We start from the raw sequence: 12,338 nt of genomic DNA, 5'->3' as shown, positions 1-12,338 counted from the left end.
AATAATGGCTTTCACTTATAGAGAATTAGATAGATTCCAATATTTCCATCTTCTCTAACTATTTTGATATGGTTTCACATTCCAATTAACCAATCAGTCTCCCTGTTCACATCTTAGTGTGTTTTGTGACAAGAACCATTAATACAGTTTGACAGTGTGATTCTCTCATGTGTCATTTCCCCCACACATCATCATTCACACAGTTGTCCGCTGACCATAACAAAGCCTGCATTTATAATAGATACAACTACTGTACAAGTGCCTTGAGTACTGACTACTTTGATTACAGGAGCATTGATCATAGAAATGATTTGTTTCCCCCAGTGACACTGAACTGGTAAAAGTCTGAATCAATCACACGTGAGGCAGCATTGTCCTGGTTAAAAATACAGCACACAACATAATTACAGGACAACCCTTCAACAGGATGCCGTGCACCGAGGGCCGGGTCCTTTCATCTCCGCAGAGCCAAGCATCTCGTGTAATTCTGTTAGAAGATCAACCTTGACACGGAGGGGATCAGCGGGGTTTCTGAATTCCCCCGCTCTGATCAAAGCGAGTCCACAAGGCTCCTTTCACGTCCTGGGATTGGCAGTTTGCACAACATTCCTCACTGTGGGCGTTTTCAGTCTGCAGTGTAACAGTTCAAGGCGAATAACCTTTCTTTGTATCTGAGCTCCCAATGACTCGACCAATTCTCCCCTACAGGGAAGAAATGAGGCCCGGTTTCCAACTGATCAGTTCTACAGAGCAGGATTTAATAATAATAATAAATATTCACACAAACTACTGTATTTGCTTATTAATGTGAGGATTAAGTGTTGTGTGTTTGCTTTATCACATTTTGGAGCAACATTTGTTAAGGCTGAAGACATATAAACGTGTCTGACATTTTCAGAGGTGTAGATCAATGGCTTCTAGGTCGTCTGAGTGCCAAGACCTTGTGATGTCATTCTAAGGAAGTACCCCAACTCCGAAGTGTGTGGTAGAGAGACGGGTTGTGAGATGCCTCCTAGTGTCCTACCTTAGCTAACTTAAACCATCTGACCAAGACCCCAGTTCTGACATGTTACAAATCCTAATCCTTTAAAGCTGAGCTCCAGAGTGTGAAGCAGTAATCAACTCACAGAATCTTATAATTTCTCCAAAAGCCCATTAAGTAAACTCTTATTAACCGCTAAGCAGGTTTCTTAGTAAAGAAGCAACCGACATCCTGAAGGCACTATGGGTTTAGAACTTGCTCTGATTTGTGTAGTTTGATCTATTCCTCCTTGCTATTCCATTTTGTGGGCTTGTGTTCTTCGGTTAGGTTTCTATTTGAATATTTCCCACGTGTCTCTATCTGTTCCAGCAAGAATGGCATCCTGTAGAGATGGCTCTGGGCTATCGGTGGGCAGTCCTGCAAGTCCAGCAGGTTTCTGTCAATCACAACCAGCAGTAAATCTGAAAACACAGCTTCATGTGTTCAGCTGGGGGTTCAACTGCACAGCAGACAGACTGAGGAGGAAAACTCTGCGGCCGAGAACTGATCAGACGTTTTGTGCTTTCTTTGAATGAACTTTATTCATTTGAACAAAGACAGAGGACAGCAGAATAGTATACAAAATATAACAATGACAACAAAAAACAAATAGACAAAGCAAAAGTAACACTTCCATTATAGTGCATCTCGACAGACAAATTAATCACCGTATCATACAGGCTTTCTAATGATGGGAGTGTCTATCTTACCTAGGGATTCATGCTCACAACCTCCTGCTCCTGTTCCTCATTAGTGCGTTTGTAGACAGTGTTCCTCACCTGGGACATCTGCTATAGTCCCTTCTGACTTACAAGGGTTTCTGGTACAAAGTCTCTCTTTTAATTTCCAGTACACACAATACACAGCAGACCATTTCAGGGAGAGTCAGAGACCACGGCTTCCAGTGCACTCCTGTCCTAAGGTGTGCTACAGCAATCTATAATATCATTGATTCATCAAACAATAACACACTGGTTGTGCCAAATTTTCAACTGTCTGTAAATATATTCAATTCCACTAGAGGGCATATATTACCTCTGAAATTATACTATGACCCTGAAGTATCACAATATGGCAATGTAGTGCTCATAAGTGTAAACAAAGGAGGACTTATTTTTCTGTGCTATACTGGTATTGGTTCCTATATCGGCCTCAGGGCCCTGGTTTTCTAGTGGTGTTCCCACAAAAAGGCACCAGTGAAATAAACAGTAAGGACATTTCATTGTAAATTGTCATCAGGAATATCAGAGCTGGTTATAGGAGATGCGCGCAGTGTTTGTAGCATGGATAGGAAATGCAAGTAGGTTTTGTTTGTGCTATGCTGAAGCTTGCGGTTTAAATGTCTTAAATGTTACGCAATATAAACAGACGTAACCCAGAACGCAGAGGTTAAATACCAGGTGCTTTGTGTGTATATTCATGGCTTGTGAATTGATAAAAATAAGATTGTAATTGTTATTTTCTGCCAACATGTACAACAGTAACAATTTAACATTCAGGCCTGGAATAAGTATGGATTAAAAACATTTTGGGCATTTCAGAGTATTCATTTCAGATCCTTAATAACTGTCAAATAAATGAGTTGGAATGGCAAATTCTTTCTTCCAAAATTTGGAAAAGGATTTGCACATCTATCAAGAAAAAAAAAGGTATGGAAAAGAGATTGTGTATTTGGAACAAACATTTATTTTCCCATCGGTCTTTGGGATTATCAGGAGATAAAAAGGCGCAACATTTTTCAGCGGAACAGCAGCTGGACGAAATAAGTCAATTCCTTACTACAAAGATGAGCTCAATGGCTTCCTCGCTTCCAACCTTCATGTTTTCATCAGCGGTCACATTTCTGACAAAATAATTATGTCAAAACAGATCTGAAATATAGGTTAACATGTGATATCAATATTTATTCCAGGTCTGATATGCAATACCATCATCATCATAGTAAATCAGTCTTTTCTTTTCCCTTTCTGTGTTTGAAATGACCGCAGTTTTGCTCCATCACTCTTCCAGAAGAGTTGAAAGGATCGAGTTGCCCGAGAAGGAGTCTGTGAGCTCAGTAGCTCCACCTGGTGTTGACCCAGCTCAGAGTGTAGGTGCTGCTGGCGTTGGCGAGCATGTGGCGCAGTACGGCCCGGCCCGGCCCCCTGGCGCTGTGCAGTAGCCGATACCCGCTGGCATGCAGCTCCCGCATCACGCTGTACCAGAACCGCACCACCTCCTGGCTGCTGCCGGCCACCTCGAACCCGGCCCACTGCAGGTGAACCGTGAGAACCAGCTGCTGGATCTGCCTCAGAGTGCCGTCCAGAACCCAGCCCTCCACCACCCTCCACTCCGCACTCTCCAGGTCCGCATTGACATACTCCACCTGCGCCACGGAGAGAAAGATACAGACACATGAGCACGAGCTTCTGACACTGTCAGGGCGCTGTGAGTGGCGGCTCTGATGATGTCATACACCTACAAGCTATAGTCATGATAATACTTAGAAATAAAACAGGTCCACCCTCTTTCAGTTCTCCTCACATCCTGGACCAAACAGCTCTGAAGAGGCTCTCGCTCCTAACGGTACCACAGTGCCATCTAGCAGGGAGAACGTCTAGTTGCTTCAAGCCTGAAACTGACTTCAGAGCCCGACTCGAGTTTTTGCTTCTAACGCTCGGTCCCTGTTGGCCTCGGGGAGAGAGATGTGAAGACTCTCCGAGGCGGTTAATCCTGCGGAGCTGCAGTCCTGTGACTTCGCTGGCTTCGATGTTGCTACTGAGGGAGGCACTGCTTCTGTCTCACCCTGCGCTGGGATGCTGATTTAATGCAAGCTTGGTTTTTCTTCTCAACTCCAGTAAAGCAAAAAAAGAAACTTGTTCTTCCTACCTGAAATGGATTTTATGAAATATTGATAGCAGAAACCCACTTTGTACATATCAATGTGCTCATGAATGGCACATACGGAATGACCAGGCCATGTGACAAGATGAAAACACTGAAAACACTTTTTGGGGGGGACAATTTAGGTGATTAACTGCAAAAAGTAAATGGTAGTGAACTATCTGACTGCAAGCGAACTACTGTCCTTCTTCTCTTTCTACATCAACACATCTGGACTTCTCTTTCTAACCACTATTCATGTGGTTGTGAATCACATCACAGCCCTCCCTTAAAGCAGAAGTCCTGCTTATTGAAAACATCTAAAATAAATAGTTTTGAAATGAATAGTAAAGTACGTACTCTGATATTACAATTACAATGATACCAGCCTGCTGAAATCTCACGAACTCCCAAAAATATGATGCCCACCTCAGCTGGGTATTATAAATAGTGTGATGGTTTCCTCGGTGTGGCTTTACTGTGCCCAGCCCTGAGGTTGCGCCAGTCCAGCCAAGTCTGGTGTTGATGCACCTCTCCTGGGGTCTGTCTGTCTCTTCTGCCCGGGTCAAACTGGTGCACCTCACAGCCAGCGGCCGCCATCACGGACACAAAATCCTTGTCCTTCTGGTCCATGCTGGTGGGGAGGGGCAGGAACACGGTCAGAGGGCATCTACCCATTCAGGGGCAGTTGTCAAATAGCTTCAACAAAGTCCCATAGTATACATGGGCAATGAGGCTATTGATTGGATGACCGACTGGGAAGGAGTAGTATTTACAATATCTATTTTTAAAAGTCAATAAGGATTCGATAAGCCTAAATCATTCAGAGATACGTTGTAATGAAAACTAGAAGACAGAGGAACAGGAACAGGCCTGAATACCCGGCAGTGGAGAACCTATATTGAACATACACTCCCCCTGGTGTCGACACTTATTTCTTTACAATCACTATTCTTTGGTCTAGTGTTTTAGTTTATTTACTTTATCAAATAACACTGAGTAATGGAAGAAATAAACAGTCCCCTACCTGAAGGAGTAGGCCACACAAGGATGCAATCCCTTCATGGGGAGGAACCAGCCCTCCAGGCACACAGCCCAGGGGCCGCCTGGGCCCCCAACGTGCGGCTGCTTGCTCGGACGCAACTCCTGGCCACACTGCACCTGAAGAGATACATAAACACACACAGACATGTATAATTACTGGGGTGGTTTCAAATGTTTGGAGTTTAAATATAGAAGGAGACACCAGAGACGTCCGTCATTTAAAGTAAAGCAGATACAACGGCAATTTAATAATTAGATTGCTTTGTTTTGCTCAAGACCGTTTGCTAGGAGAACTTAATTAATATGGGTCCACAAAGGCAATACAAAGAGATAGCAACTTATTGAAGTGTATTAATGGTGGACTATAATAAGCAGCCACAGTAGAAATGAGCTCTAGTATTTCCTGCTAAGAGTTTAAACACAATCTGTGCCCTGAAGTCTCAACAGACTCAAATAATGACAGGCGAAGATGAAACGATCAACAGAAGCCGATCATATCTGGGGGAACTAAACTTCTCACGGCAATGAGGAAGCCAAAAATTGCACTTTAACTACTCCACAGATGCTTTCAGGTAGTATGGGAGGGTCACAGGGCTCTGGGAAACGCGTCAGGCTGGTGTTTGATTGACCCGTGTCTTTGTCAAAGCTGTCAGTTCATGGTTAGACCCTGCCTGGGCAGCGGAAGCCGACTCTTCCCCAGAGATGTCTCGGGGCGGCACAGTAAGTCACTCGAAAAATAACATGACAAACCGCGAACCATCAGGACCGAGAGGGGGGGGAGCAGGGAGATTTACTGCCCAGAGATTAAGTCCAGCTTACGAAACAGATGTGTGAAACTGGTGATCGTAACCCGAGGGGGTGAACTTCAGGAATGATCCCCCCGTCTCCCTCAGTTATGGCCGTCAGCATTTGGGAGGAGAGAGGATTTCACTCAAGAAGCAAATTGCCACCCGCGCTTATCGCAGTGTTTATGTAGAAAGTGCAGTTTAGCCGTTGAGGTTTTGACAGGTCTGTATCAGTAACACCGCGGTTAATGTGCTCGTATATAGGATCGGCTGCAGCAGCTTCGCTTGACGTATTTTAAGGGTCACGCTTTGTTTGACACCCTGTCAGAGCAGCATTCAAAACACCTTCACACAGGCTACATAAAAAAACATTACTGCGCTCATTTTTCTTCACAGTCATTTTTGCAAATGGCCTGGCAGGTATGTAAGTATTTGTAGCACTGGTTACAGTTGGGGGTGTTGTTCATTTAGCATTTCCTTTCTCATATTATAGTTTACATGGTTTCATTCAGTTGTAAACAAATAAAAATCGTGATCATATGAAGGTGGTTTCCAGTGTTATGTAGCCATTTTGAAATTATTGTGAAACCCTTATTGCAGTCGTTATGATGAGAACAAGAGGCCCTGTCCAATCTAATGTGACTATTTTTATGAAGATACAGCTGTTTACCAGTAATATACTGTATTGATTAGGTTACACACAATCATTGTCACCGATTACACACACCCTTTCCATCCTCCAAAGATCCAAACCAATTTCACCTGCATTTTTCATCCAATTGTGATTTTATCTGGCATGTAAAGCACGGATGTCCCTTTGAATTCTGTGTATAGTCTCAATCTCAATTTTCGTATGCTTAGTCTGATAGTGCCCTTGCATATGATCGGTCCCGCAGTGCGTGAGGAGGAGCGCACCTGTGGGGTGGTGATGTAGGCGATGAAACGCTCCACCTCAGCGGTGAAAGACGGGCGTCCATCGACCCAGGGCTGCAGCTCAATCTCCCGTCTGGCTCCTCCCTGTGGGGGAACACAAGTATTACACCAGGCTCACTTTACTCCAGTGTGTACTTCAGGGTCCTTTGTGAACTCCCTTAAACCCTAAACCCTTCAGGGCCAAACCGAGGAGAGGTTTTACTGGACGCCTGACATGATAACAATAGCTGAGGCAACCACTACTGAGGTAAAAAGGCTTTTCTCTGAGCTTGTTACAGATGGTGTAATTCTTTACTACAGTTTACCATACATGTCAGAATCAAGTAACCTTCGTTTACTGGTCTGTTAACAATGTCATGGTTTACTCTCAGCCTGGTTTTCTTTCCCACCGAGTTCTTAGACTCAGCTTCACCGAACCCTGTAACTGAAGCCTCTGCTTTTTAAATTAACAGCTCTTAATTAGTTTTCCGGGATTAGAAATCAGTGCAAATTGGACCTCAGAGCTCTCCTCGTTCGGGTGCGAAGTCTCACCGCCCAGCTGCCTGTGACCGAAGCTAGTCGAGCCCAGCCACTGAGAACTAACACTGCGAAATACATTGTTTTTCCTGATGCGATGTAATTCCCACCTACGTCTAGACATCGTGAGGTGGTAGCCTATTAAGATGCAGCTACAGGAGAGCAACCATTGCTCACACAAATCAGAGGACAGACTGTGTCATTTGCCACCGTTTTGCTTGTAGGTGGGGTAGTTCAGAATCCAGCAACCGAGTGTGGCAGATGGTTTGAAAAATAATCATGAAAATAGCTCAGTTAAGAGGTTCGGCGAGTCCAGGCCATATAAAGGTCACCTGGAACAAATATCTAAAGACACAGGGGGTTCTGGGGGGTTGGGTTTGAACCTTGACACCAGTTTTAGTCATTACAAAATAACCTGTGTGGAATCCGATAAGCAAAAATGTTAAAACTAAAATGCAATGCACAGAACTGTTCGTGGGAGATACCCTTTGAAGGGCGCTATACAAAATACAAATTTAACTGATTGATTGATACCTTAAAAGGTGTGAGGCTCTTGGTGCAAGAATGGTCTCGGTTTGAGATCCGAGCTTTGAAAAACACACGTTATTGAATAATAGCGATGTTAACTGAACACGGAGGCAGATGCTTCACTAACGCGTCTCTGACCGCGAGAGAGAAGACTTCGGAGATGAGCTGTCATCATCTCCTTTCAAAGGAAATTGTATTGAACCGTCGATCCAGGACCTTGCAGACCCTTCAGAACGAGGACGTTTTTTGTTCTGCTTTGCTTTCTGTGCCCGAAACTTGAGTCACCAGCGCTGAGTAACAGATTGCATCCACTCGACATTCTGCCCCCCTTTGAGTCACCAGGCTGGGGTAACAGATTGCCTCGACATTCTGCCCCCCCGGGACGGACGCGATCTCAATCTGTGGCCTTTCAGCTCTGTAGCCAGGAGGCAAGCACTCAAGTGAAGGTCAGACAACCCTACTGCACTGGATGTTTCCCAGACATCAGGCAAAGAGACCTTATAGGGAGTAAAGTAAACATCGTGGAAGAATGCGAAGAATGTCTGAACGGCCTGTTTATGTGCACAGCGAACCCCTCCTGCCTGTCTGTCTCTGGAGGCTGGGAACGGCAGCTACCCTTGGCAACAGCCACAGCCTAGGGACTCTCTGAAAAGGATTGGCAGAGGTGAGATCAAAGGTCAGAGGTCGGGTCGCGAGGGCCACCCTGCTCTTTCACAACAAGCCGCAGCGACCGCCGGGGGTATCTGGTCTGAAATAGCTCGGGGATAATCAATAGATTCTCCAAACAAAGGAGTACAACATTACACCACTTGTCCTGCCATTTAAAGGGAAAAAAAACAAGTTTTAAGGAGGAGACTTCCTGGCACGACTCTCAGGCAGGATCTGACTCAGAGAACTGGCAGGGAGAGGGCAAAGGGTTCGCTTTTATGTCGAGACAAAACAGTTTTCCAGGTCCAGCGCATCGAGGCCTTTACACACATGACAAACAAGAAACGTCGATTAGCGTGACTGTTCTGAGGGAAACAGACGTAGCATAACATGCTTTCTATCGATTTTGCTTACACTTATGTGAAGCCTGTTTACTGTGCTATGTGTGGTTGTGGTTTGTGCCGTGCGGCCCAGCAGGGTGTGTGTTACTTTGGGAAATCGCCCACACGTGGCATCACTGACTAATAGGACTTATTTTAGTTTTTGTTGCAAGGTTTTGATGGGAAAAAAGGAAGTGAAATAGTAATGTTACATGGCAGTGGACAAAAGGGCAGTCCTGTGTGCCGTGAGGAGGAGAAACCAAGAAAATACTTGGGTAGAACGTCTCTAATCTCATTTAAACTTTGTTATGACTATTCTAAGGTGCTAAACCAGTTACACAGAATTTAAGTAAAAGTAGAATACCATCATCTGAAAAGTAGATCAAAGAAAATGGACATTGTGTGTCCATTCTTCAGCTGAGACTTGCTTTTTATACCCAATGCAAAGGACTCATACAACTCTCTACTGGACTATTAAATCTAAACTACAGTGATGAAGAATGAATTCTGCAGCAAGACCAAATCCCCACGTCATGCTAGTGCCAATAAAAACTTAATTGAGTATCTGTTCCCCTGAGAATCAAGGTTAGACTTTCATAGAACAGATAAAATGCTTACTTCTAATGGTATAACCCCCCCACACACACACTGTCCTCCCCGCCGCAAAGAACACAAAGTCAATAACACAACCTGGTGGTGTTTAAGAGGCAGCAGCTGTAAACTGTATATATGTATATATGTAGATGTATATTCAACAAAATCCTGTTTATACATTTTGTCAGACTGTTTTTACTACTAAAGTGTGGGTTTGTCCCTGTTGTCGTGTTTATCCTGTGCAACACCTTTCATAGCGTGTTGTTAATGTCTCATGGCTATCTTGCCTCTTTAATGTTCTTAGATTAATAGCTACTAACTTTCTGGTTTCCAAGATGCCCGGTGCTGTAAAACTCAACCCTGCAGTGTCTCTCTCTCTCTCTCCCTCTCTCTCCTTGACTAATCTGGCTCACAGTGTCTGACAGCACTCAGGTGAGCAGCCCCGGGGGAGATTATAATGGCCTGTTAATGTTTTTAAAGAAACTCGACACCCCCATCCGTCTGGGAAAGTCCTTCACCGCGGTGGGGGGAGGTGACTCTGTGTGGAGGTCACAACCCCCGCTTATCCTTCACAGGCCCGGTCAGGAAAGTTTCCCCCGACAGAGGCTCCCTCCAAGCGAAACGCACTTTAATTAAAAGGCAGTTAAAAGAAAACTCGCAACCCTGTCATTTAGTAAAAGTGTATGAACTCCTTAAAACAGAGAGAGCTTGTTCTGCTCTGACAGGCACTTCTACAACATCTGCAAGAGAGGTGGCACACATTTAATCCTCATTAAAACAACAACAGACAAACAATAATATTAACAACGCACTGCCACAACATGAGGGAAATGCAGAAACATGTCTCCAAATTGTACTGCTTATAACTTTATTATTATTTCTTTTTGCAATGATTGTTCTTGTAAATGCAAGATCTGTATCCTGTATTATTTGTGTTACATTTACTTATTTGCTGTAAATGCTTGGCAATACTAACCGTGTCGTGCCACTAGCTCAATTGAATTGAATTGCATTGAATAACAATAAATAATAGGTTTAACAGTTTATAATTAGATTTAAAAGGTGCAGCAGCTGTACACTAAACATCAAAGGCGTTTCCTTTGCGCGCATCAGTGTCGGCTATTTCTTGACCAGACGCACAGAATAAGGATGCGCACAGGCTTATCCAGTTTCAGAGACAGAGACAGAGGCAGAGACACAGACAGAGACACAGACAGAGACACAGACAGAGACAGAGACAGAGACAGAGACACAGAGACACAGACACAGACAGAGACACAGACAGAGACAGAGACACAGAGACACAGACAGAGACAGAGACACAGACACAGACAGAGACAGAGACACAGACAGATTACATCCCACGTTTCCATACGCGTTTCCACGGCACTGAACAGCAATTCAGCTGAAAACAGCACAGCTGACAAAGGCGCGCAAATGCAAGATCTGTATCCTGTATTATTTGTGTTACATTTACTTATTTGCTGTAAATGCTTGGCAATACTAACCGTGTCGTGCCACTAGCTCAATTGAATTGAATTGCATTGAATAACAATAAATAATAGGTTTAACAGTTTATAATTAGATTTAAAAGGTGCAGCAGCTGTACACTAAACATCAAAGGCGTTTCCTTTGCGCGCATCAGTGTCGGCTATTTCTTGACCAGACGCACAGAATAAGGATGCGCACAGGCTTATCCAGTTTCAGAGACAGAGACAGAGGCAGAGACACAGACAGAGACACAGACAGAGACACAGACAGAGACAGAGACAGAGACACAGACACAGACAGAGACACAGACACAGACAGAGACACAGACAGAGACACAGACACAGACAGAGACACAGACAGAGAAACAGACAGAGAAACAGACAGAGACACAGACAGAGACACAGACAGAGACAGAGACACAGACAGAGACAGAGACACAGAGACACAGACACAGACAGAGACAGAGACACAGACAGAGACACAGACAGAGACAGAGACAGAGACAGAGACAGAGACAGAGACACAGACACAGACAGAGACACAGACAGAGACACAGACAGAGACACAGACAGAGACAGAGACACAGAGACACAGACAGAGACACAGACAGAGACACAGACACAGACACAGACAGAGACACAGACAGAGACACAGACACAGACAGAGACACAGACAGAGACAGAGACAGAGACACAGAGACACAGACAGAGACACAGACAGAGACAGAGACACAGACACAGACAGAGACACAGACAGAGACACAGACACAGACAGAGACACAGACAGATTACATCCCACGTTTCCATACGCGTTTCCACGGCACTGAACAGCAATTCAGCTGAAAACAGCACAGCTGACAAAGGCGCGCCGTTAACTTCCTCACACAGATTAGCGCTAAAACGGGGAATTGCTGTTATCGGTTGGTAAGAAGGGAAAATCTTCACAATGAACAAGGGTGACCACAATCACAATGCGTTGTGTGGAAGATCACTTTGCCAACGACTTACTTTATTACTGTTGCGTTAAGTTACTTCTACCTGTAATCACAGCTCTGCCACACGTTTCTGGACAAAGATCATGATTGCGCAGAGAGACTTTACCTGTCGGGTCATCACCTCATTCTCATCCTCGTATATCGGGGGGATGTAGTCAGTCTGTGGGGTCGGGTCCTCCTCCACAAACTCGGGTCTGCCGGTTCTCCATCCCCGGGGATAAGCTCTCCTCTCCGGCGGACTGCCCGGGTCAGACCCGCCCGGCTCTCCCTCTCTCCGGCTGTTGTCAATGCTGATGATGGTGAAGGCGACCCCGGGGTCCTCGGAGCCGCCCCGAGCCCCTGGCACTTGGATGCCCACAAATATGTGCAGGAGCAGCAGCAGCGGGCCGAGCAGCAGGCAGGCGTGCAGGAGCGCCCAGCGCAGCCCGCGGCCGCAGCGCATTCCTCACATGCCTCTAACGCAGCCGCAGAGCAGGAGCCGCCGCCGGCCGCACGTCCCTCCCCGTCTCCGTCTCCGTCTCCGATCCGTCCCACCGCGATGC

At 45.3% G+C, this 12,338-nt stretch overlaps 1 protein-coding gene across 1 annotated transcript; it reads right to left on the bottom strand.

Annotated features, from left to right (window-relative positions):
* Positions 1-1,536: 1,536 nt before the first annotated feature.
* LOC136762751 (probable methyltransferase-like protein 24) lies at positions 1,537-12,338 on the bottom strand. Its single transcript, XM_066716311.1, has 5 exons — positions 11,903-12,338; positions 6,628-6,729; positions 4,911-5,044; positions 4,346-4,517; positions 1,537-3,467 (listed from the first exon to the last, which is right to left on the bottom strand). Exons 1-5 carry the CDS (start codon positions 12,236-12,238, stop codon positions 3,075-3,077), a joined length of 1,137 nt encoding a protein of 378 aa, XP_066572408.1. The 5' UTR covers positions 12,239-12,338; the 3' UTR covers positions 1,537-3,074.

This window comes from Amia ocellicauda, chromosome 11, assembly GCF_036373705.1.
Source record: "Amia ocellicauda isolate fAmiCal2 chromosome 11, fAmiCal2.hap1, whole genome shotgun sequence".
NCBI lineage: Eukaryota > Metazoa > Chordata > Actinopteri > Amiiformes > Amiidae > Amia > Amia ocellicauda.
The sequence above is the reverse complement of the archived record's forward strand: the minus strand, read 5'-3'. Positions and strand labels throughout refer to the sequence as shown.